Below are 27352 nucleotides of genomic sequence, written 5' to 3' on the forward strand. Positions count from 1 at the left end.
AGGGGTATTGCGTGACGTTGGGCGAAGGCAGAAGACATAAAATTGCCCTTCGCCCCAGAATCCACGCAGAGCTCTACCGAGTGGGAGGATGAGCCTAACGTTATTGTCCCCTTAAAGGACAATTTGGAGGCAAACGTCGCCGTGTCTAGTGTACCTCCACCTACTACCACTAGACGCTGACGTTTCCTCGACTGCTAGGGACATCTGGTGGCAACATGTTCTGACTGCTGGCAAACATGACAAACCTGGAGTGCACGAGCGGTCCGGGACTTAGATCCCGCTCGTGACACTTCCATGGCCTCATGTGACTCAGGAGCCTGGACTGGAGATTCCAAAGGTTTGGCGAAGATGGGAGCCAGCCAAAACCTTTGCCTACACTGGGCTGGCTCTAACCTCTGCTCGTGAAAACGGAGGTCAATACGAGTGGATACTGCTATGGATACTGCTACGAGTGGATACTCCAGTGTGGCGGGAATCTCCCTAGTGGCCAGGGCGTCCTTAACGTGGCCAGCCAGCCCCCTCCAAAATATAGGAATAAGGGCTTTATCCGACTACTCCAGCTCAGATGCTAGGGTGCGGAAGTGGACGGCAAAATGGCTGACCAAGGACGAGCCCTGAGTCAATGCCAACAGTTGGAGCACCGTATCACGGGTGACACGAGGTCCTAAAAAGGCCTGTATCAGAGTGCTCAGGAATAACTGAGCACTCTGCACCACATGATAGCCACGCTCCCACAGCGGCGTAGCCCACTCCAACACCCTGTCCAACAGGAGAGACACAATTAGGTTACGTTCAGACTAGCGTTGCGCGCTGCTGCGTCGGCGACGCAACGCACGACGCACACAAAAACGCGGCAAAACGCACGCAAAACGCTGTGTTTTGCGACGCGTGCGTCGTTTTTTGCCGAAAATCGGACGCAAGAAAAATGCAACTTGTTGCGCTTTCTTGGTCCGACGCTAGCGGCAAAAAAGACGCAAGTGTTGCAAAACGCAACACACAAAAACGCATGCGTCCCCCATGTTAAACATAGGGGCGCATGACGCGTGCGTCGCCGCTGCGTCGCCCGACGCTAAGGCGACGCACACTAGCAGAACGCTAGTGTGAACGTAGCCTAAACCCCACCTTTGCCCACTCTGTAGGGAAACGAGAGGCCAGAAGCTCGAGATGTATAGAGCACTGACTCACGAAATCCCTACAAGACTTACTATCACCAGAAAATTTTTCTGTTAGCGGGAGGCGAGATAGAGTCGGTACAGGGGTGGCAGTGGACAAGGTAGCTGCAGCCACGCTAGCAGCCTTAACAGCGACAGCAGTGACATCCACAGCTGAGGTTGAACGCTCTAGAGCCACCAAACTTCCCTCCAGCTGCTGGATGTACCACTGTAAACGCTGATTGTCCGCCATTTACTAGCCAGACCTTGGCGCTAGTATTATGATAGGACTGGCAGAACGCACCAAGTTTAAGATGAAATGGTATTAGGTGTGTTCGCAGTCCGAGGTCCACCATGCAGGTGAAAACCCTGCTGCTAGTAGAGACGGACGATATGGCGGTACAATGTGAATACACACATGGGTTAACTTCACCCTGTGTGAAGGAAGCGAACCCTGTTGCGTCACAGGGCCGCGGTACCGCACCAAGAGCGCAAGCAAGGAGTCTCAGAACTCAATCCCAAGACTCAGGATTTGAGTTCATAAAGACCTCATGTGCTCGACACCGCTACTGGGGTGTCAGAGAGACAGAAATAATAATATTTAAAAAGCACGAGAGTGCGTGCGGTGCCGCACTAGGGGACGCCACTAACCACCCAGGCTTGGGTCAGGAAAGCGCAGAGAAAGCGCACGGCGCCGCACTGGCGGTCACAGCAATTAGACGCTGTAAGGTGTGTAAAGTGCTGATGGCTTGGACGGGCGCTAGATAGCTTCCATCATTCACGAACAGTCAACAACACTAGGAATGGGAATGATTTAGGAGCTTTCATCCATCGACATACATCCATCTGCACACACACATTAGCAAGACAATACTAGCGCATGGCCGTGCGGCCATGTGAGCCTTAAATAGTTGCAGCATGTTTAGGACCTTCAAAGAAGGACCAATGGAGTTGCTGCAGTACCTGAGCATGTGACCCCAGATCTCCACTGAGAGATCTTACCCTGGGCATGCTCAGAGTGCAAAGCAGGACTTAGTCCTAGCACCTACAAGGACCTTCCAAGAAGGACCAATGACCTAGCTGCAGTATCTGATCATGTGACCCTCGATCGCCACTGAGAGATCTTACTCTGGGCATGCTCAGAACGTGAAAAGCAGGACTTAGTCCCAGAAGCGTCTGCTCGCCGCTGCCCAGCACTGACTTCAATGGCAGAAGCAGGAAATGCAGCAGTAACTCTTAGCACAGAGTCAGACTGAGCGAGACGCTGGGATCGACGTCTCCGCTGAGCAGGCTCCACTGCAGCAGGAGAAGAATGGGAGACCGCAGTGGAGATGGCCTGAGATTCCCCCTGTGCAGAGGCAGGAACTCGAGCCCCAACATTGGGTTTTCTCTTTTTAAATCATAATGACAACCCAAAACATCCAAATGACCTTGATCAAAAGTTTACATACCCATGTGATTTTGGCCTGATAACATGCACAGAAGTTGACACAAATGGCTTTTTATGGCTACAAAAGGTAACATCCTTACCTGTGACCTGTTTGCTTCTAATCAGTGTGTGTGTGACTTAAAGCTGAGTGAGTTTCTGGGATCCAGACAGACTCTTGCATCTTTCATCCAGCCACTGACGTTTCTGGATTGTGAGTCAAGGTGAAAGCATGAAACAGGAAAGGGATACAAAAAGATATCCAAGGAAATGATCATGCCAGTCAGCTGAGATCAATCTGTTATTAACAAATGGAAAATCAGGGGCTCTGTAAAAACAAAACCACAGTCATGTAGACCAACAGAAAAGTTGTCCACAACTGTCAGGAAAATTGTTCGGGATGCAAAGAAAAACCCACTAACAACATCAGCTGAAATACAGGGCTCTCTGAAACTAGCGGTGTGACTGTTTCAAGATGCACAGTAAGGAGGAACTTGAGGAAAAATGGGCTGTATGGTTGAGTCACCAGAAGAAAGCCATTACTGTCCAATTGCCACAAAGTATCTCCCTTATAATACACAAAACAGCACAGAGACAAGCCTCAAAACTTCTGGAACAAGGTAATTTGGACTGATGAGACCAAAATTGAACTTTTTGGCCACAACCATAAACGTTACATTTGGAGTGCAATCAACAAGGCCTATGATGAAACGAACACCATTCCTACTGTAAAACACGGAGGTGGATCGCTGATGTTTTAGGGATGTATGAGCTACAAAGGCACAGGAAACTTGGTCAAAGTTGAAAGAAAGATGAATGCAGCACGTTATCGGTAAATAATGGAGGCAAATTTGCACTCATCAGCCCGGAAGCTGCGCATGGGACGTACTTGGACGTTCCAACATGACAACGATCCAAAACACAAGGCCAAGTCTACCTGTCATTGGCTACAGCACAACAAATTGAAGGTTCTGGAGTGGCCATCTCAGTCTCCTGACCTCAACATCAATGAGCCACTCTGAGGAGATCTCAAGCGTGCAGTTCATGCTAGACAGCCCAGGAATTTACAGGAACTGGAGGCTTTTTGCCAATAAGAGTGGGCAGCTTTACCATCTGAGAAAAAAAAGAACCTCATCCACAACTACCACAAAAGACTGAAAGCAGTCATTGATGTTAGAGGTGGCAATACACGGTTTTAAGAAATGGGGTATGTGAACTTTTGATCATTGTCATTTGGATGTATTGGGTTGTCATAATTTAAAAAGAGAAAACACTGTAGTTTGATAATAAATGGCTTCAACGAACCACTAACCATGAGTGGAGAAAAAGTTTTGGTGTTATTATTCATATTCTCTGAAAAAAGGCTAAGAAAGCAAAAATTCTGCAGGGGTATATAAACTTTTGAGCACAACTATGTATAATGTAATTGTTGCTACAGTTTAGAAATGCTTTGCTGGAGAACCTTCACCAGTGTATATTGTCACTAAGATCTAAGTTCTATCTAATAATGTTTACAGTTTATATTGTGAATCTACCATCCATGCTTTTCTGTTTATTTTGGTGCCACATTGTAAATCCCTGTTTGTTGTAATTTACGTATCAGAATTTATTTTTTTTGCCTTCAACAATCATCTTAAAAAGTGATGGCTTATGGTCTCCATGGGCTTCACTGTACCCTTGAACAGCCCATAGCTGAGTGCCATTAAGCAGGAAAAGAACATGCATCAGAGCCTCCACATTCTCCAAATCGGTGGGGTTTCCTTTAGTCAAATCTCCAAAATGATGAAGTTAATAAATGGCAACATTGAAAAGGAACTGGGCTGTTGTATTTCAGACCTCTATGATAATCAGACAGCTTTAAAGAAATGTATCATTAAATATTAAGTCTACTTCAAAAAAGTAAATATAATTTTTTTTACCTCCTATTTAGGGTAAATCGAAGGTGCATTAATGTAGCACCATCAAGAGAAACTGTCGGAGAACTATTATTAGGTTAGTGACCTTCAAATTGCATTACGTATTCATTGGACATTGTAAAGCTGTGGGTATATATATATATATATATATATATATATATATATATATATATATAGTACTGTGTAAAAGTTTTAGGCAGATGTAGAAAAAATGCTGCAAAGTTTGGTTTAAAAAATAGAAGTAATAATAGTTTATTTTTATCAATTAACAAAATGTTAATTGAATGAACAAGAGAGAGACCTAATTTCAGTCAATAATTGGATTGACCACCCTCTACATTCAGAACAGCATAATTCTATGTACACTTGCACACAAGTGTATGTCTGCGGCCACACTGAGCTACTTACAAAACAGAAGAATGATTCTGATTAGGGGATACTTTAAGTGATATAAAATTGGAGATTAGTGCGATCACCTAGCTTGTCTGAACCACATACTGACCTTTGCAATTATTAATTTTTTATCCCTCTTAACCCCTTACCGACATCGGACGTAATAGTATGCCGTTGTCAGACTCCCTCCCTTTGATGTGGGGTGCGGCGGTGAACCCCACATCTTTCCTGGGACATGTCAGCTATTAGATACCACGGGTTAACCTGTCTTCTTCTTATAGTAATCTATATGCTTGCAATTTCCTGTCATTTCGGGGTGAATTCATGCGATTGTTGGATAGGTGATGCCACTCTCGCTCTCATTAATAGGCCGTATAGCTTCAGTCAAAATGTCTCCTCTTCCTAAGTTACTTTATTACTTCAAAACCCTACCAGTTAAACTTCCCATGTGTGAACTTAAGGCTCTTCAAGCAGCTACAATGAGGTTCATTTGGAATAATAAGCATCATCGAATATCCAAGCATGTCCTTGTCTCCCATAAACCACAGGGGGATCTTTCTGTCCCAGATGTTGTTAAATATTACTGGGTGGCGCATCTACATAGGATTCCCTCGTGGGTTTCATTATGGGATTACAACAAATAGACAGAGATAGAAAAATTATGGATAGCTCCTATCCATCCAAACTTGTTATTGTGGTCAACTACATCCACCAAACTAACAGTTTCTTTGTTGGGTCCTATGCAGTTTATGAGGGAGATCTGTATTACATGTATGAAGAAGTTTAGCCTGGCTTCCCCTAACTCACCAATGATCTTTCATAAATCAACCTCTGACACCGAACAGTATGGACTCTGCAATAGTCCATCCGTGGATCTCTGCGGGATTATTCAGATATGCAGATTTGGTAGGTGGGGACACGCTGGAGATGGCAATAGCCGTGGGTGAAATTGTGATCCATCCGCCACTATTAACCAGTTAAATGCCGCTGTCAAACTCTGACAGTGACATTTAAATCGAACTTCGGCCATCGGGCCGAAAATACGCATACCAGTGACCCCCGTCACGTGATTGCGGTTCACTGGTGTGTTGGCATGACAACCTGAGGTCTCCTGTAGACCTCTATGGTTGTCAATGCCGACTTGCTGTGAGCACCACCCAGTGGTCGGCCCTAATAGCAAGTGAGTAAATCTGCTATATGGAGGCGATCTGATCCTCGCCTTTATGTAGCAGAGCCGATCGATTTGTGGCAGCTTCTAGTCTCCTATGGAGACTATTGAAGCATGCCAAAAGTAAAAAAAAAATTGTTTGTTAAAATATAAAAAATGTAAAAGTTCAAATCACCCCCCTTTCACCCCATTCAAAATAAACCCCCCAAAAATCAAATCAAACATACATGTTTGGTATCGATGCGTTCAGAATCACCTGATCTATCAATGAAAAAAAGGATTAACCTGATCACTAAACAGCGTAACGAGAAAAAGTCAAAACGCCAAAATTACGTTTTTTTTGTTGCCGCCACCGTATTGCATTAAAATGCAATTACGGACGATCAAAAGATGGTATCTTCACCAAATAGTATCATTAAAAACATCAGATCGTCACGCAAAAAATAAGCCATTACCCAACCAGAGATCACAAAAAATGGAGATGCTACGGGTATCGCAATATGGCGCAAATTTTTATTTTATTTTTTTCACTACTTAGATAAAAAAAAGAACATAGTCATGTTTGGTATCGATGAACTCGTAATGACCTGGAAAATCATAATCGCAGGTCACTTTTAGCATTTAGTGAACCTAGAAAAAAGCCAAACAAAAAAGAAGTGTGTGATTGCACTTTTTTTGTAACTTCACCTTACTTGGGTATTTTTTCTGTTTTCTAGTACACGACATGGTAAAACCAATGATGTCGTTCAAAAGCACAACTCTTGCAAAAAACAAGCACTCACATGGCCATATTGATGTAAAAATAAAAAAGTTATGGCTCTGGGAAGAAGGGGAGCGAAAAACTAAAACGTAAAACTGAAAAAAGCTCCTGGGGATAAGGGGTTTAAATACTGTAAATTTTAGATTTTTTTTGTTTGTTTTTATACTGTACATTTTTATAAAAAATTTTAGTTTAACAATTGGATACAAGTTCGAGCAGACAATGACATTCACTATTATTATACAGAAAGCAATACAATTGAACCAGAGGAGCCACGAGTATGAAGTAATGCTAGACATAAAGGGAAATTCACCCCCTAATGTTGAGATGCTAAATAGTAAAAACAAGCATTAAATTTATGATTACATATATTCATAGGAACATAAACTTCTAACGCCTCTGTTAGCTAGCTCCAATATACAGTGTGCTGAAATTGACAATAAAAATTATATTAGATTAAGTAAAATAAATATAAAATAATAATAATTGGATCTCACGTAGGAAAACAAAAAGACAAGACTCACACAACAAGGATAAGGATGGGGAGATAGATGCAAGTTCCAGAAGAGATAAGAGCAGTTAGAAGAAACCCTAACTACTCCTCTGAGCCCAGTAATAATCCCAAGGGGCCCAAAACAGAGTCAAAAGCATCCACACTCGCTTCCATCAAAGCCGTCATATACCCCAACCTACGAATGTCAGCTATTCTATTCAGCAAGTGATGCTGAGATGGAGGAGAGGACTGCTTCCAGTTAAGGGCAATCAGGCTTCTTGCTGCCATAAGGATATGTAGTAACAGCCTGGTTGAATTTTTCTCCATCCCTTTAGGTGAAACATTAAGCAAATATATAACCGGGTCAAGCCTCACCTCCACATAGAGAACCCTGTTGATTAAGAGACTCTCACTTCATCCCAGAATCCCGGGTTCTCGGGACAAGAACAAAAAATGTGATATTGAGTGCCCACCTCAGACCCACATCGTCAGCACAGGATTGAGAGTTGCGGGTTCAATCTGTGGTAGAGGTCAAGGGTGTAATACCAGAACATCAATATTTTTATACTTATTTTCCTTGTAAAGGGTGCAAATGGAGGGCTTGGACACTTTTTCCCATATGAACCAATAGAGAAACAGTTGGAGGTGAAATTTCCAATATAAATATCATTTATTAATTAAGATCGCAATACAAAAGTAAGAATACAATAATCCACATAGAAGAGAGTACATGTCAGATGGGAACAACCCATCTGTAAAGTGGTGTCGGCAAATAAAGAGACATAATGGGAACGGAACACCGGGGCAAAAAACAGACCTAAAAGATGACACAGGATACTATGTAGGTGTATGGTAGCGCTAACACTAAAAGTGCCCAAAAAAATATATAGAGTGGCACGAAAAAGCGCCCATCAGCTCAAAGTGCCGCTGTCAATACAGTACAAAATCATAAACCAATATAACTAGGATAAAATGGAAGACGGCCTAGAGCATCGGATAGTAAATATTACCTGCGGTCATGTTTGCCCAAGTGTCCGACCCGCACAAGATCACCTCGACGCGCGTTTCACCACGCCTGTGCCGACACCACTTTACAGATGGGTTGTTCCCATCTGACATGTACTCTCTTCTATGTGGATTATTGTATTCTTACTTTTGTATTGCTATCTTCATTAATAAATGATATTTATATTGGAAATTTCACCTCCAACTGTTTCTCTATTGGTTTATATGTATATATGGAGGATTATATTTCCTCTCTTTTGATCTTGGATATCTCGGATATATATATGAGGCGTTCTCTTTAAGTGTATACTTTTTCCCATATGGTCTGCCAACACTGGGCTGATAACCTTCTCCCCAGAATAGATTGCCATCTGCTCACATCAGGATGTTTAAGTTGTTTGCATTCCTGAGGACAATTTAGAATCCTATATAATTCCAAAATGAATCCTTTGGTTGACTTACCCCTTTTGAAAATCCTCTCAAAATCAGAAGGCATAAACACCTTCGATATACCATAAGAAGAGGCAAAATGCCTGACTTGCAAGTACTGGAAGAACTCTTTGTCAGAAATGGCAAATTTAGACTGAATGGCATTAAGCGAAAGAGGCTCCAGCGTGTCGCCACCTACCAAATCTGCATATCTGCATAATCCCGCAGAGATCCACGGATGGACTATTGCAGAGTCCATACTGTTCGGTGTCAGAGGTTGATTTATGGAAGATCATTGGTGAGTTAGGGGAAGCCAGGCTAAACTTATTCATACATGTAATACAGATCTCCCTCATAAACTGCATAGGACCCAACAAAGAAACTGTTAGTTTAGTGAATGTAGTTGACCACAATAACAAGTTTGGATGGATAGGAGCTATCCATAATTTTTATATCTCTGTCTATTTGTTGTAATCCCATAATGAAACCCACGAGGGAATCCTATGTAGATGCGCCACCCAGTAATATTTAACAAGATCCGGGACAGAAAGACCCCCCTGTGATTTATGGGAGACAAGGACATGCTTGGATATTTGATGATGCTTATTATTCCAAATGAACCTCATTGTAGCTGCTTGAAGAGCCTTAAGTTCACACATGGGAAGTTTAACTGGTAGGGTTTTGAAGTAATAAAGTAACTTAGGAAGAAGAGACATTTTGACTGAAGCTATACGGCCTATTAATGAGAGCGAGAGTGGCATCACCTATCCAACAATCTCATGAATTCACCCCGAAATGACAGGAAATTGCAAGCATATAGATTACTTTAAGAAGAACACAGGTTAACCCGTTGTATCTAATAGCTTCAGACTTCCATCTAAACTTAAAATTTTACTTTAAATAGTCCAATACATCAGGTGGAATATTTAATGTTAGGGCTTTTGTTTTAGAAGTGTTCAGTTTATAATCCGATAGATCCCCATACTTTTTAAGATCTTCCATAAAATTAAGTAATGGAATATGGAGTTTAGTTACAGTTAAAAAAGCATCATCTGCAAATAAATCTTAAACACTTTGTTCTTAACCTCAACTCCAGATAGGGTTTTGTCGTTTCATCTCCGCTAATGGTTCAATGCACAAGACGTAGGGTAGAGATTATAGAGGGCATCCCTGCCGAGTGCCATTTGAGATACTAAACGAGGGAGAAGTGTGAAATGGAAGTTTAATTGAGGCCGAAGGAGTACTATATAATGCACCAATGGCTGTCATGAAGGGACCCGAAATTCTTACGAACTTTAAATTGTTTCAAACATGAAGGAACAATTTAAGTGGTCAAATGCCTTTTCCGCATCTAAACTCAATAGGAGGGACTGTGAATTATTTCTATTAGAGACCTCGATTAACCCTCCGTCAGGAACAATATTCGCACTAACTCGTAATGGAACAATGTGCCTGTCAAGTGCAGGCTAGAAAAATGCCTAGAATATCTAATTTTCTCAATTTCAGTGATCTAAAAGTGATCATAGACCTTCATCGGGATGTAATAAAAGAGACTACACATTATCAGGTGCAAAACAAACCCATTTACTCAACATAAAAGTAATAACTTTGATATACACAAATTTCAAAACTCCTGAGAAGCACACTTTCATTTGTAAGAAAATCTGCCTTATTTATATGAAATATCCACAAACCTTTCTCTATCCATTCATAAAACAAGCTAAATAAACAATAGTAATGACTAAAAACATTACATACCAACCTTATAAAGTGTGATGTGTTTGGGACCAATGAGCCTGAGAAGCCAGCACACAGCTATATCTTCCTTCCTGAAGCTCTGCAGACCAACTCTGGTATCAGGTTTCACACAGCAGCTAGAGCCAGGAGAATATCTAGAGGGAGGGGGTTTCCTGAAAATCTGGTGAGAAGGGAGAAATGAAAGTAGAAGAGCTGCGCCTGTCAGATCCATTGTTCCTGACGGAGGGTTAAGGTACCTTCACACATAACGCTATCGTTAACGATATTGTTGCTTTTTGTGACGTAGCAACGATATCGTTAAGGAAATCGTTCTGTGTGACAGCGACCAACGATCAGGCCCCTGCTGGGAGATCGTTGGTCGCTGAGGAAAGTCCAGAACTTTATTTTGTCGCTGGACTCCCTGCAGACATCGCTGGATCGGCGTGTGTGACACCGATCCAGCGATGTCTTCACTGGTAACCAGGGTAAACATCGGGTTACTAAGCGCAGGGCCACGCTTAGTAACCCGATGTTTACCCTGGTTGCCAGCGTAAAAGTAAAAAAAACAAACACTACATACTTACCTACCGCTGTCTGTCCCCGGCGCTCTGCTTCTCTGCACTCCTCCTGCACTGGCTGTGAGCATCGGTCAGCCGGAAAGCAGAGCGGTGACGTCACCGCTCTGCTTTTCGGCCGCTGTGCTCACAGCCAGTGCAGGAGGCGTGCAGAGAAGCAGAGCGCCGGGGACAGACAGCGGTAGGTAAGTATGTAGTGTTTGTTTTTTTTACTTTTACGCTGGTAACCAGGGTAAACATCGGGTTACTAAGCGCAGCCCTGCGCTTAGTAACCCAATGTTTACCCTGGTTACCCGGGGACCTCAGGATCGTTGGTCGCTGGAGAGCTGTCTGTGTGACAGCTCTCCAGCGACCAAACAGCGACGCTGCAGCGATCGACATCGTTGTCGGTATTGCTGCAGTGTCGCTATGTGTGAAGGTACCTTTAAATGTACTGCCCGTCTGGTGTTGTCTCCTCCCTGCTGATTATGTTTAATCTGGTTTTTATTGAAAAGATATTCAGAACACTCAAGTAACAAAGGATTCAGCAACATAATGATTACTGTGCAAAAAGAAAAAGTACAAAAAGAAATCCCAATTGCAATTGTATGTCAAGACCTGTAACCAACAAGTCCCGAAATAATAGAACTTTTAGGTCAAAAGTCATTTTCAATCAAGTCTAACAAAATCTGAAAAGAGAAATAAATCCATGGCGGATGTAGGTATCCCCTATCCAGGGAGACTGTATGACCTTTGGCGATACATATGAAGTATCCGCTGAAAGATAGCGACCCAAACAAGAGAAGTTAGGTCACTCCAAATAATAATGGCATAAACACGAAAGGAAAGAATGAGACGAAGAAGAGGAATAAAGGGGGGACAGAAGAGAGAAAGAAAAAAGGGGGTAGGAACCATGAAATCTGATTTAAAAAGGGGGCAACTTGCACCCCTATAATGACGTATTGTTCAATCTAACTTCCTTATGGCTTAGAAAAGAGGGATTGAAAATCCTGAGAGTCCATATACAAAATCCAAGGACTCCAAACCTGCAGATATTTCTCCATTGAACCATTAATCTCAGCGAACAATTCCTCCATACTTTGAAGGCTGGTCATCTCCTTAACCCATTCAGACATATTCGGAGATTGGGAAGATTTCTAGTGTCGGGATCACAGTGCACGCAGCAGTTAAGCAGTGCTCTCTGACAATTAGGGACAAACCCCACTTGGTCCTTATTGATAAGTTGAAGTAGCTAATAATTAAGCATATAGGCCAGTATGCGGGTGAAAATTTTTAGGTTAGTTTAGTAACACAATTGGGCGATAATTTGAACAGTCTAAGGGATCACTTCCGGCTTTCGGGATAAGAATTAAATAAGAATGTGATAATGTATCCGGGATGGGAGAGCCCTTAAAAAGGAGTTAAACAACTTAACCATATGGGGAGAAAGCTCCTCTAGTAAAGTCTTATAATATAAATGCATCAACCCATCCGGTCCAGAGAATTTGCCCAAAGGAAGAGCCCTCAGATTGCACACAATCTCCTCTTGAGTCACTGGTTGATTAAGAGACAGCAAAGCCTCAGGTTGGAGGATTGGAAGATTTTAACCTGATAAAAAAAAAAATTTCAACATGATATCTCTATCAGCCCTATTTGAAGGAAGGGTATCTTAAAGGTTGTACAATCTGTGATAAAAATCAAAAAATAAATTTGAGATTTCAGTTGGATTGTAATGAATCGTATCATCAACTCCTCTAAAGGGCCTGGGGATGTGAGGTCGAAGCCCTTTCCTTCAATAACGTAGCCAATAGTAAGTGGGCCTTATTACCTTTTTCATAATATTTTTGTGTTGTATAAAGAAGTGGTTTTTTCAACTTTATGCATAGAAAGATCTTTTAGACTATTTCTTTTTTTAAATCAGATATTTTTATTCAACAAGTAAAGTAAATACAACATACCAAATAGCATACGATTAGGCATTTATAAAATTTTAATGGTTTACCCCCCACCACCTACTTTCCCCCAAACCCTCCCCTCCACCCCCTAGTAGACAGCAAACATATTTTCACCCCCTTTGGGAACCAAATCCAAGTTGTGCATTATGTACACCACACTGTAGTAAGCAGCTGGAACAGGACACTCAGGAGCTTTTAGACTATTTCTAATTCCTACTACTTTCTTCAGTACACTCAAAGAGGGTGAAACGGCAAATTTACGTTCCTCTTCGACTAATTGAGAGGTTACTTTGTTAAATTCAAATTTATCATTCTTTTTTAATCTGGAACCTTCTTTAAAGGGAATCTGCTACCCCAAAAATCATACCTGAGCTAAGCCCACCGGCATCAGGGGCTTATCTACAGCATTCTGTAATGCTGTAGATAAGCCCCCGATGTAACCTGAAAGATGAGAAATAAAGGTTAGATTATACTCACCCAGGGGCGGTCCCGCTGCAGTCCGGTCCGATGGGCGTCACAATCCGGGTCCAGCACCTCCTATCTTCATTCAATGACGTTCCCTCTTCTTGTCTTTGGCTCTAGCGCTGGCGTACTTTGTCTGCCCTGTTGCCCTCAATTAGTTAATAATTAGTTGCCAGAAAGGCTGCCTTGCTATGTACTGGCTATTGGGCACGCTGCAGTGAGGGTGATATATAAATATTACAAAATGAATCAATCATAGTATGTACAGAACAATTAGAAAATAAAAGGGATTAAATAAGAAAAACACTTCCTGGGCAAAAACCTCTCTCCTAAAATCAGGTTGAATCTCTTATACCCTCTGCTCGTGACAACACTGAGATGCTGGATACGCCCCAATTGGAAAGTTATGAAAAATCTTCTATTAAACATAACTCTTGGCTGGAAGCTCGCAGAGGGATGATGAAAGTATTACAAGGCTTTTCATGAGATTAGCTTACATTTGAGTCTAAAAATGGGGTGGCTCTTGTTGTGAAAGGTAATTTAGTACCACAATGGACATAGAGGTCAGCGCACATACAGTGACCTGGCAATAACCCAAAAAACAAGAACGAGCTCTGAGACGTGGGAACTCTGTTGACCGCAATCCCTAATCCTCTCCAACCACACTAAAGGCAGCCGTGGATTGCGCCTAACGCTCCCTATGCAACTCGGCACGGCCTGAGAAACTAGCTAGCCTGAAGATAGAAAATAAGCCTCCCTTGCCTCAGAGAAATACCCCAAAGGAAAAGGCAGCCCCCACATATAATGACTGTGAGTTAAGATGAAAAGACAAACGTAGAGATGAAATAGATTTAGCAAAGTGAGGCCCAACTTTCTGAACAGAGCGAGGATAGGAAAGGTAACTTTGCAGTCAACACAAAACCCTACAAAAACCACGCAAAGGGGGCAAAAAGACCCTCCGTACCGAACTAACGGCACGGAGGTACACCCTCTGCGTCCCAGAGCTTCCAGCAAGCAGTAAAAAACAAATAGACAAGCTGGACAGAAAAAAACAGCAAACAAATAGCAAAGAGGAACTTAGCTATGCAGAGCAGCAGGCCACAGGAACGATCCAGGAGGAAACAGGTCCAATACTAGAACATTCGCTGGAGGCCAGGATCAAAGCACTAGGTGGAGTTAAATAGAGCAGCACCTAACGACTTCACCATATCACCTGAGGAAGGAAACTCAGAAGCCGCAGTACCACTTTCCTCCACCAACGGAAGCTCACAGAGAGAACCAGCCGAAGTACCACTTGTGACCACAGGAGGGAGCTCTGCCACAGAATTCACAACAGGCTCTATGACCCAGTTAAGTAGAAATCCACTTCTCGGATTCTGCTGGTTCTGGAACTTCGAAAACGCACGGGAGGGTAGCTCTACCGATGCAAATGCCAAAAATGTAAGTTTCACACCTATATCAATAATCGGTGCCATTATATGTAAGTTTGCAGGAACAAAGAGATTACTGAGTGGGGCAGCTCACAATACATTCTTGAGGGAGGGGGGAAGGAGTGTAGGATTACATGCAGGCAGAGTGAGGGGAAAAGCTGCCTTGTACCAGGCGAAGGGGGCTGTCATCACCCACAGCCATGTGCCTGCAATAGGGGCTTTGCGTTTGTACCAGCAAATGCAGCAGAAAGTTCCGGAAGTGTAATTGGGACAACAAGACATTTTTCCTATTTCCTAACAGAGACCCCTAACGAGCAGTGATATTATGTGTGTCATGGTGTGTTCATGAGGTACTCACAGCATCGAAGAACTTGGAAACTGTCACCTCTCCCAAGACCACCAGTATACAGTTACAAGCCATACTCTCCAGGTTCTCCCGTGTTTCTCGAACAAGAAGCATCAGAACGAATGGGTTGGAGGAAAACATAAGGGCAGGGGAACAAGAAGACAAGACAAGACAAACAAAAGTAAACAATTGCGAACATTTAAAAATAAAGAACCATAATTCCCAGGTACGAATTACCTGGCCCAAAGTTACTCCTGTGGAGCAAAATGAACCCACTAGGAGGACAAAGGAAATAAATCAGCGTAGCCCCAGGAAAAAGGTTACCAGGGGGTGGAACCCAAAGTTTGACCTGCACAAAGGAGAAAAAAGGGAAAAAACACTATGAACCAGGAAAAAAATAATCCTTCCATCAGGGCAGACCATGACTCCCCTAGGCATGTAACATCCCTATTTTGCAAAAATTTACACATAAAGAAACATTATAAAGATAAGCCTGGCTGAGGGTACGTGCACACGTTGCGGATTTTGCAGCGGATCTGTTTTACATAAGTTTACAGTACCATGTAAACCTATGGAAAACAGAAACTGCTGTGCCCATGCTGCTGAAAAAATGCGCGGAAACGCTGCAGTTTACATTCTGCAGCATGTCAATTCTTTGTGCGGATTCCGCAGCGTTTTACGCCTGCTTCTCTATAGGAATCTGCAGGTGTAAAACCGCAGGTGGAATCCGCACAAAATCCGTGGTAATTCCGCAGGTAAAACGCAGTGCCTTTTACCTGCGGATTTATCAAATCTGCTGCGGAAAAATCCGCAGACCTCTAGAATATGTGTGCACATAGCCTTATACTACTAGAGAAAGAAAATGAACTTCAATATGCTGACTTCTGCATATTAGAAAATGGTTAACAAGTTAAGTTAAATCTAACAAGAATTAGCGAAGTCCATTGGTAGGTGATCCTTTCTTGCCACTCCTGGGATCTGGGCCTCCTCGTTCCTTTCTTCTTTTCTGGGACCAGACCGGTGGAGGTGGCAGACCATCAGGACCAGGAGCGTCCCAATCAACAATCTTAGAGATCTGAAGCCCCAGTGAGTCACAAAAAGCTGATAGATCTGTAACAAGGTGGCACAGGGTGGCAGACGTGGGTGAGTCCACTAAGCAACAGTCAGTGAGCACCCTGGCCCTTTGCACATGAAGAGATGAGTACTCACTGTGTCAGCTAGAATCCTAATCCCAGGAAGCACCACAGAGTTGCAATGTTTGTTCCAAGATTAACGTTTCCAAGCGGCAAGGCATCCATCACATCCAGGGGTACATTTCACAGAGGTCAACAGTTTCTATGCTTTCCCTGCTGTCTCTATGGACCATTCGGGTCCCATCTGTTCATCAGCTGATCTTGGGCCCTGTACTCTGCCTGGGGACGATCCCATTGACCCGATGCCTGTTTCCACTGTTCTCCAGTCTGGAGCAGCTGTATCCCTCCACGACCGGGGAACTCTCTGTGTTCAATGAAGCACACGTCCTGCCCTGGGCAAAACTGCCCGGGCTGTTGTGAATTCTGTGGCAGAGCTCCCTCCTGTGGTCACAAGTGGTACTTTGGCTGATTCTCTCTGTGAGCTTCTGTTGGTGGAGGGAAGTGGTACTGCGGCTTCTGAGTTTCCTCCCTCAGGTGATCTGGTGAGGTCGTTAGGTGCTTCTCTACTTAACTCCACCTAATGCTTTGATCCTGGCTTCCTGTCAATGTTCCAGTGTTGGACTTGCTTTTCCCTGGATCATTCCTGTGGCCTGCTGCTCTGCATAGCTAAGTTCTTCTTTGCTATTTGTTTGCTATTTTTTCTGTCCAGCTTGTCTATTTTGTTGCTGGAAGCTCTGGGACGCAAAGGGTGTACCTCCGTGCCGTTAGTTCGGTACGGAGGGTCTTTTTGCCCCTTTGCGTGGTTTTCTTTAGGGTTTTGTGTAGACCGCAAAGTTACCTTTTCTATCCTCGATCTGTTAAGAAAGTCGGGCCTCACTTTGCTGAATCTATTTCATCTCAACGTTTGTCTTTTCATCTTAACTCACAGTCATTATATGTGGGGGGCTGCCTTTTCCTTTGGGGTATTTCTCTGAGGCAAGGTAGGCTTATTTTCTATCTTCAGGCTAGTTAGTTTCTCAGGCTGTGCCGAGTTGCATAGGCAGAGTTAGGCGCAATCCACGGCTGCCTCTAGTGTTGTTTGGAGAGGATTAGGGATTGCGGTCTGCAGAGTTCCCACGTCTCAGAGCTCGTTCTATGATTTTGGGTTATTGTCAGATCACTGTATGTGCTCTGACCGCTATGTCCATTGTAGTACTGAATTGCCATTTCTAACACCGGGCTTCAGCTTCCTATGCAGAAGAACTAGTCTACTGGTTGGGACTCCTTCCTTTAGTCTGCCCTTATTCACACACTGATGTCAACTTTGACACATGGTAAGGTTTTTAATATTAGACAGTGTAGGACCGTCCTGATCAGAGTCACCTTGTCGACGGTGGGATTGCTTTTATGCTATTTTTGAACAAAAACAGTATTACTAAGCACCGTGTGTTATCTAAATGCACTTTTGCTTTTTACTTATTTAGTTAATGCAGGGTTTTTGCTCATATTGTTTCTTGTAGGTTTTGTGTTTTTTTTTAAGTGTGCGGCTAGTGTGGATTGTTGCATGCACTGAAAATAGATGCAGGCACAGCCTCTTTAATGTGTCCGTCTTGGTGGCATTAGTGTTATCCAGCATGCTGGTATGAAGGGTGCTCTAGGCTCGTAGGCTCTAGGCTCGTAATAATTTACGTTGAGATATCACAACCATAATTCTATGTTGTGTATCACTGCTCCTCTACTAGCTTGCACCTCATTCACCACTCCAACTGCATCTATAGTTGTGCAGCCGGTATCAGTGATCACATGTGCTTGCGGCAGGAGCAAGCATAATCTCCCAATCTAGTCACCATGCTGGTATTAGATAACTAGCATTATTGAGCCACCATGCGACCTAATTACTCGCAATCATTTGCGCTGAGATGGTGCACACACAGGCTGTTACTGAATCATTGTTATACACAAGCTGCATTTCTCATATCATAAGGATATGTGCAATGTGCATAGGCAGAAAGCTGCCAATCGGTGGGGGTGGGGTTATACAGAAATCATGCTTATGAAAGAGCATGTTTATTAGTCCTCTAGTGAGGATCTCCTGCTGATCTGCTGATAAAATAGTAATTGTATGAAGAATAGAGCACGCAGCCCAGTAAGTGACACATCGCTGGAATCAGGGTATCTGTTTCTACAATATGTAATCTGCACTAAAAAGAAGATATCATCATAGAAACTATCTGGTTCTACATGACGAGTCAAAAGTGTTTGCACAAGCCTGCATGTCCTGAAGATTTGGGCTTAGTTCTCCAACCTTCTTGGCACTATTTCTTCAAAAACTGTGCGCAAGTGTATCTAAAAGAATTTATGCTTTGATGCTGCATTGAATTCATAGAGTCGTCCCACCATATATTGTATGATTTAGATTCATTCCTCTTATTCATTTGTGTTGCATTTTGTTAATTGAAAAAAAATCAATTATTAACATTGTTAGAGTGTTGTTTTGAAAGCACTCTTAATTTGCAGCACTTTTTTCCACACCTACACTTTACTGTATATTTTTTGTTTCTTCTCTATTCATATTGGTTTTTACTATGTTCCATTTCGGTTTAGGGAAAGCTGGCATGTATTTTGTTGAAGACTCTTCTACTGATACAGTGGAATCCAATGTAAGTGTTATAAACCCTCTTAAATATAAAAGAAAATTGCATTAGCTCTGTTGTAGGTTTGCCACAGTATGTTTCAGGCAAATTGAATATGATAGAAGAGCATACTCTGATCTGGTCACAGGTCAGTGTGCAATAAGGAGAGGAGGAGAAGGTGAGCTGTGACAATCATCTACTACAAACAAAAATAATTCTTTTTTCAGGTGCCAAGGTTTTTTTTTTAATAAATTTAGGGTATTTTGAGGGTGCGGAATTAAAAAATCTCATTAATTTTGCTGACTTGGTTCTAGTTTTTGAGATACATTGGGGAAAATAAGTATTTGATACACCGCCGATTTTGCAAGTTTTCCCACCTACAAAGAATGGAGAGGTACCACATGTAATTTTTATTGTAGGTATACTTCAACTGTGAGAGACAAAACCTAAAAAATATCCAGAAAAGCATATTATATAATATTTACATCATTAACTAGCATTTCATTGCATGAAATATCTCAGAAACTAGAGCCAATCTGGTAAAACTGAATTAGTATTCTTAATATGACACTATAAACTTAACCCCTTCACCCCGGGCCATTTTCCATTTTTGCATTTCCGTTTTTTGTTCCCTTTCTCCCCAGAGTCATAACTTTTTTATTTTTCTATCAATATGGTCATGTCAGGGATTGTTTTTTGCAAGGCGTCAGATGTTGGGAAGGGGTTAGTATAAAACCGTTCAGACATCATTTGCACCAAAATCTCTGTATAAAAATGTTATATATTTTACCCCTTGGAATTAAACATAAGCTCAATAGCACAATCATAATCTGTCACGCTGTGACTCTACGTGATTATGGAAAGCCACCATGAACCGTCCCTATGACTGGGGCACTCACTGTCCCTGCTCCAAAGGTGCCTCTAAAAGTGAGGAGGTTTGGGCCACCAGTCTTACTGTTCTGTTATTCCTTAAGCTCTCTTCCTACCCCAAAGGGCCTCGGACAGGTATGCTAGTGTATAAACACGTAAGACAGACCGGGATAACAGAAAGCAACAAATATACAAAACATTCACCAAAGGTAGAGAAATATATTATAGGGAAGGATAGGAAATGTACCAATCAAATGGGAATAGGACAGTGAGGAAAACATACACACAAAAACAGCATGCAACAATCTCCAGTAGCAACAACGATCTCCAATTTAGCACAGCAACCCCAAGGAGCTAGGAAGAAAAACTTTCACTGGCAAGGAAGAGAAGGTCCGGACAGATTTTATAGGGAGAGGAAATGACCAGGTCAGGAACAGCTGTGAGATGGAGCTGCCAGTTTCTAACCAGCATAGAAAGGGTTGTTAACCTCTGCAGCACCAAAGGAAACAAAATTCATTTATTATGAAACTCAAAACACACAGGGTAAATGGAAGATCTGCAATTCACAATACTTAGTTATTTTCTAACCCCAGATCTCCCAGGAAGATGTGACCCATTTGTGACATAATGTTTGTGTGGGAGCAGCTTTTTTTCAAACACATGAGTTAAATCTCTAGGTGCGGTTTTAGACAGATTAACACATAAGGACATGTATTTTTTCTGACATTCTGGACTCCAGTGTACAATACCACCCAAATGCCAGTCAATAACCAGGTCATGATTATGTAAGCAACACATGCCTAAAACCACAGTGTCTGACATATTTTCTAGAACAAAAAATTAAATGGATTTACTATGTAGGGTACAAATGAGCAGTGACACCTTCTGGGTGGCGAACTTCACTACCACCTGGGTGACAGGTGTGTTATCAATGGCAATAACTTTCCTAGAAAGACATATTTTCAGTAGTAGTAGATCAAGTTTTTTGGCTACAGTGGCATCAATAAAATTGGGGGCCAAACCAATCAATAAAGGCCTTACGCAACATGGTTTTATCAAGATAAAAAAACAGGGAGCAATAATTGAGAAGAATAAAAGGGAAATACCTGTGCGCACAGGTGGGTGATTTGGGCAGACACGTGTCTGATGACCAGCTTCCCCACAATAAATACAAAGGTCCAACTCTCGACAACCTTTGCGATTGTTGTGACCGAGTACCCTAATCTGCATGGGGGCCTCAGCAGGTGTAGCAGCAGCCTTTATTTTAGGAAGTGGAGCTGGGTCAGTCTGGCTATCTAGTCTGTACTCCATCCTGATGCATTGTCAGGCACATGGCCAGCGTTGGACTGGAGCACCTTAGGCCCACCACAAGAAATCATTCTTGGGGCCCACTATGTAGCTATATAGAAATAAATACAAGATCACCAATTGTTTGGTAAAACACGCTAATATCAGGGCATAACATAGGGTAGTACATGTCTTAATGATATAGCAGAGTTTGGTGCCCACATTTTGGTGCAAATTCAATGATAAATGTGTTGTAGCACCAGTGTAGTGGACAAGATTTCATGACATCTCGTCTATACACTGAGAAAATCCACAGCGGGAATTGACTGATGCAGATTTGGCAACGTGTCAATTTGTGCTGTGCATATTTACCACCGATTTCATCCTTTGCAATACAGTGGATCAGGTCTGTGGTAAAGGTGTATCATTAGATAGCAGTAAATGCAGCAATATCTGCACAATATCTGTGTGTATATTTCCGCTGTTAATTTACTGTGGTATTTCCATTGTAGAAATTCTGCAGCAAATATATTACGTGAAAGTCCTCTTATATTGATGGGGGTCCTAAATCAGTTATGTATGACTTTGGAGTAATATTGAAAGAGCTTTCCCTCACATCCTCCCATAAAACTTTTTTACAGAAATCTCTCTGCCACCTATAAGGCCATAACTTATTATGAAGGGCCTCATTTTGTTTTAGTAGGGGAAGAAAAGTTTTAGTCAGGGGTGATAAAGGGGAAGAGGGGCTCAGTCAGGGTGATACAGAAGAATGTGGCGCAGCCAGTGGTGATACAAAGGGATGTGGTGCAGTCAGGGGTGATACAGGGGGAGATGGGCTCAGTCAGGGGTGATACATGGAGTGGTGGCGCACTCAGGGGTTATACAGGGAGATGTGATTTAGTCAGTGAGGGTGAAAGAAAGGGAGGTGGCTAAGTCACTGGTGATACAGGGGGAGAGGGGCTCGGTCAGGGTGATACATAGGGAGGTGATACTGGAGGAGCATGCTCAGGTAGGGGTGATACAAAGGAGGGGGCTCAGTCAGGGGTAATATAGAGGGAGGGGTTTCAGTCAGGGGTGAAACAGGGGGAGGGGACTCGGTCAGATGTAACAGAGGGAGGGGGCTCAGTCAGGGGTGAAATGGGGAGGAGGCTCTGTCACAGGTGATACAGGGGAGGGGGCTCAGTCAGGAGTGATATAGGGGGAGGAGTCCAGTCAGTCAGGGGTGAAAGGAGAGATGAGATAATGGGGCCCTTATTCATCCCTAAGTAACCTAGCCCCTCCCCCTCTTACGCACTGTTAGGCTGGCAGGGAAGCCCTTTTTCAACCATTGCAGTTGTAGCTGGGAGTCATCTATCGCCCTCTGCTGCTTACGCAGTGGGTGAGGGGAGTGTGTGTTATGGATTATTTGAGCTGTGCTGTACAGCCGGAGAGAAGAGGACACAAGCAAAGCTATCAGTGTTAGCCTCATCAAGAGCTGCACCGCTCTCCCTGCTTGTTAAACACAGGGAAGAACGGTAACTTAAAAAGCCATCAGGGCGCAACAGTGCTCTTGTTACTTACAAATAGTGAGCCGCAGTCTTCAACAGGCGAGCTTGTTAGCTGTGTTATCGGTGACACGCGCACTGCTCTCTGACTAGCTCTGAGAGGAGCCACGAGTAGTGGTGACGTACATGCTGGGAGGATGTGCTGCTCGTGGCTCCTCCCAGAGTTGCGTTCTGATGACTTTTTATGTTATTGCTCCACCCAGTCGGTATGTGCATTGCTGGCACTCGTTACTTATGTTCACTGTGCCGGCAGATGCCACCGCCTGAGCCCACTGGAGAATCCGCTGGTCCTCCGTTGGGCAATAACGACCCTGGACATGGCTGTATCATGAAAGTCTGGTGCTGTAAATTGAACCAATGAATCCTTTATCTGATTCCATAGTCCAATACTCTGAGTCAGGACCCACCCAGTTCCGTTAAGAGAAGTGGTTTTATTCAACACACAATGTGTTTCAGGGATAATCCTTCCCCTTCATCACGTGATTACCTGATGAATCTACCCTGGCGTGCGTTCTGTGTTGAATAAATCGACTTCTCTTATCTGACCTGGGTGGTTCCTGACTCAGAGTGTGGCGCCCTGTGAAAATCCACCGCCATTTTTCATTGTTTTTTAAATTCTGCTGGTAACGTCAGCAGACACTTCAGCAAAGAGACAAGAGCCGATGAACATGAACAGAGCTTCTCACTAAGGATATTGAGAGAGGCAGAAAAACATTCAAAATGGTGAATGCCTTTCTCTTATTTTCCATAATGCCCAAATGTGCTACATATTTAGTAAATAATATGTATATACTCTCATACTAATCCGTCGTAGGATCGGCAGGCAAGTATATTACTTTTTTTTTATAGGAAATAAAAGAGAGGAATGGAAAACCTTCTCAATCTCTCTTTAATTTCACCCATAATTCGTATTGGGAGGCAGTTGTCTATTCTTCCAGTATGAGATATGTAATCTTTTGCTTCTGTTGTGGTTCTTCCAGTATGAAATATGTAATCTTTTGCTCCTGTTGTGGTTCTTCCAGTATGAGATATGTAATATTTTGCTTCTGCTGTGGTTCTTCCAGTATGAGATATGTAATATTTTGCTTCTGTTGTGGTTCTTCAAGTATGAGATATGTAATCTTTTGCTTCTGTTGTGGTTCTTCCAGCATGAGATATGTAATCTTTTGCTTCTGTTGTGGTTCTTCCAGTATGAGATATGTAATCTTTTGCTTCTGTTGTGGTTCTTCCAGTATGAGATATGTAATCTTTTGCTTCTGTTGTGGTTCTTCCAGTATGAGATATGTAATCTTTTGCTTCTGTTGTGGTTCTTCCAGTATGAGATATATAATCTTTTGCTTCTGTTGTGGTTCTTCCAGTATGAGATATGTAATCTTTTGCTTCTGTTGTGGTTCTTCCAGTATGAGATATGTAATCTTTTGCTTCTGTTGTGGTTCTTCCAGTATGAGATATATAATCTTTTGCTTCTGTTGTGGTTCTTCCAGTATGAGATATGTAATATTTTGCTTCTGTTGTGGTTCTTCAAGTATGAGATATGTAATCTTTTGCTTCTGTTGTGGTTCTTCCAGCATGAGATATGTAATCTTTTGCTTCTGTTGTGGTTCTTCCAGTATGAGATATGTAATCTTTTGCTTCTGCTGTGGTTCTTCCAGTATGAGATATGTAATCTTTTGCTTCTGTTGTGGTTCTTCCAGTATGAGATATGTAACATTTTGCTTCTGCTGTGGTTCTTCCAGTATGAGATATGTAATCTTTTGCTTCTGTTGTGGTTCTTCCAGTATGAGATATGTAATCTTTTGCTTCTGTTGTGGTTCTTCCAGTATGAGATATGTAACATTTTGCTTCTGCTGTGGTTCTTCCAGTATGAGATATGTAATCTTTTGCTTCTGTTGTGGTTCTTCCAGTATGAGATATGTAATCTTTTGCTTCTGTTGTGGTTCTTCCAGTATGAGATATGTAATCTTTTGCTTCTGTTGTGGTTCTTCCAGTATGAGATATGTAATATTTTGCTTCTGTTGTGGTTCTTCCAGTATGAGATATGTAATATTTTGCTTCTGTTGTGGTTCTTCCAGTATGAGATATGTAATCTTTTGCTTCTGTTGTGGTTCTTCCAGTATGAGATATGTAATCTTTTGCTTCTGTTGTGGTTCTTCCAGTATGAGATATGTAATCTTTTGCTTCTGTTGTGGTTCTTCCAGTATGAGATATGTAACATTTTGCTTCTGCTGTGGTTCTTCCAGTATGAGATATGTAATCTTTTGCTTCTGTTGTGGTTCTTCCAGTATGAGATATGTAATCTTTTGCTTCTGTTGTGGTTCTTCCAGTATGAGATATGTAACATTTTGCTTCTGCTGTGGTTCTTCCAGTATGAGATATGTAATCTTTTGCTTCTGTTGTGGTTCTTCCAGTATGAGATATGTAATCTTTTGCTTCTGTTGTGGTTCTTCCAGTATGAGATATGTAATCTTTTGCTTCTGTTGTGGTTCTTCCAGTATGAGATATGTAATATTTTGCTTCTGTTGTGGTTCTTCCAGTATGAGATATGTAATATTTTGCTTCTGTTGTGGTTCTTCCAGTATGAGATATGTAATCTTTTGCTTCTGTTGTGGTTCTTCCAGTATGAGATATGTAATCTTTTGCTTCTGTTGTGGTTCTTCCAGTATGAGATATGTAATCTTTTGCTTCTGTTGTGGTTCTTCCAGTATGAGATATGTAATCTTTTGCTTCTGTTGTGGTTCTTCCAGTATGAGATATGTAATCTTTTGCTTCTGTTGTGGTTCTTCCAGTATGAGATATGTAACATTTTGCTTCTGCTGTGGTTCTTCCAGTATGAGATATGTAATCTTTTGCTTCTGTTGTGGTTCTTCCAGTATGAGATATGTAATCTTTTGCTTCTGTTGTGGTTCTTCCAGTATGAGATATGTAATCTTTTGCTTCTGTTGTGGTTCTTCCAGTATGAGATATGTAATATTTTGCTTCTGTTGTGGTTCTTCCAGTATGAGATATGTAATATTTTGCTTCTGTTGTGGTTCTTCCAGTATGAGATATGTAATCTTTTGCTTCTGTTGTGGTTCTTCCAGTATGAGATATGTAATCTTTTGCTTCTGTTGTGGTTCTTCCAGTATGAGATATGTAATCTTTTGCTTCTGTTGTGGTTCTTCCAGTATGAGATATGTAACATTTTGCTTCTGCTGTGGTTCTTCCAGTATGAGATATGTAATCTTTTGCTTCTGTTGTGGTTCTTCCAGTATGAGATATGTAATCTTTTGCTTCTGTTGTGGTTCTTCCAGTATGAGATATGTAACATTTTGCTTCTGCTGTGGTTCTTCCAGTATGAGATATGTAATCTTTTGCTTCTGTTGTGGTTCTTCCAGTATGAGATATGTAATCTTTTGCTTCTGTTGTGGTTCTTCCAGTATGAGATATGTAATCTTTTGCTTCTGTTGTGGTTCTTCCAGTATGAGATATGTAATATTTTGCTTCTGTTGTGGTTCTTCCAGTATGAGATATGTAATATTTTGCTTCTGTTGTGGTTCTTCCAGTATGAGATATGTAATCTTTTGCTTCTGTTGTGGTTCTTCCAGTATGAGATATGTAATCTTTTGCTTCTGTTGTGGTTCTTCCAGTATGAGATATGTAATCTTTTGCTTCTGTTGTGGTTCTTCCAGTATGAGATATGTAATCTTTTGCTTCTGTTGTGGTTCTTCCAGTATGAGATATGTAATCTTTTGCTTCTGTTGTGGTTCTTCCAGTATGAGATATGTAATCTTTTGCTTCTGTTGTGGTTCTTCCAGTATGAGATATGTAATCTTTTGCTTCTGTTGTGGTTCTTCCAGTATGAGATATGTAATCTTTTGCTTCTGTTGTGGTTCTTCCAGTATGAGATATGTAATCTTTTGCTTCTGTTGTGGTTCTTCCAGTATGAGATATGTAATCTTTTGCTTCTGTTGTGGTTCTTCCAGTATGAGATATGTAATCTTTTGCTTCTGTTGTGGTTCTTCCAGTATGAGATATGTAATATTTTGCTTCTGTTGTGGTTCTTCCAGTATGAGATATGTAATCTTTTGCTTCTGTTGTGGTTCTTCCAGTATGAGATATGTAATCTTTTGCTTCTGTTGTGGTTCTTCCAGTATGAGATATGTAATATTTAGCTTCTGTTGTGGTTGCTTTCTGGTGAGTCTATGCATACAGATTCTTTGTTACTACTAGGTGAGGAAATGTTATCAGATTTTTGTCTCATCATTTATTTACTAAACTATTTTTGACATTTCTTTACTGCTGTTAATTATTGTTTTTCCATGCCTAACTTTACCAATTGTGTTTTATTTTGGCATTCCCTTCTGACCATTCTAACCATATGTGCTGTATATTCAGTGCCTTCAGTACTTTAAAGGGAGTCTGTCAGCCTAAACCAACAGTATAAACTAAACACATAGGCCCGATTCATTAAAGCTTTAATGCTAGAATTCTGTCGTAAAAGACTCTGAAAAGTCACAAAATGTTTGCGCAATGCAGAGTTGCACAATAATTTTGTTTCTTTTGGGGTTTTCAGCCCAGTTTTGGACAGCTCTGCCAAAATGGGCATAGCTAGGGTGGGATGGGAATAGTATGTGTTGTGATGGCACAGCTAATCTAATTTATGACAAGCTGTGGTGTTCCTTACCCCAGAAAGTTGACTTTA

At 41.9% G+C, this 27352-nt stretch overlaps 1 protein-coding gene across 2 annotated transcripts in view; it reads left to right on the forward strand.

Moving 5' to 3' along the window:
- LYST (lysosomal trafficking regulator) overlaps positions 1–27352 on the forward strand; it is a 604516-nt gene that overhangs the window by 414628 nt on the left and 162536 nt on the right. For both annotated transcript variants that reach the window (XM_069769439.1, XM_069769441.1), the window contains exons 36-37: positions 4508–4569; positions 18942–18997. In XM_069769439.1, the coding sequence (XP_069625540.1) occupies positions 4508–4569; positions 18942–18997 (118 nt within the window). The remainder of the gene's footprint in view (positions 1–4507; positions 4570–18941; positions 18998–27352) is intronic.

The sequence above is a fragment of the Ranitomeya imitator genome, chromosome 5 (assembly GCF_032444005.1).
Source record: "Ranitomeya imitator isolate aRanImi1 chromosome 5, aRanImi1.pri, whole genome shotgun sequence".
Lineage (NCBI taxonomy): Eukaryota > Metazoa > Chordata > Amphibia > Anura > Dendrobatidae > Ranitomeya > Ranitomeya imitator.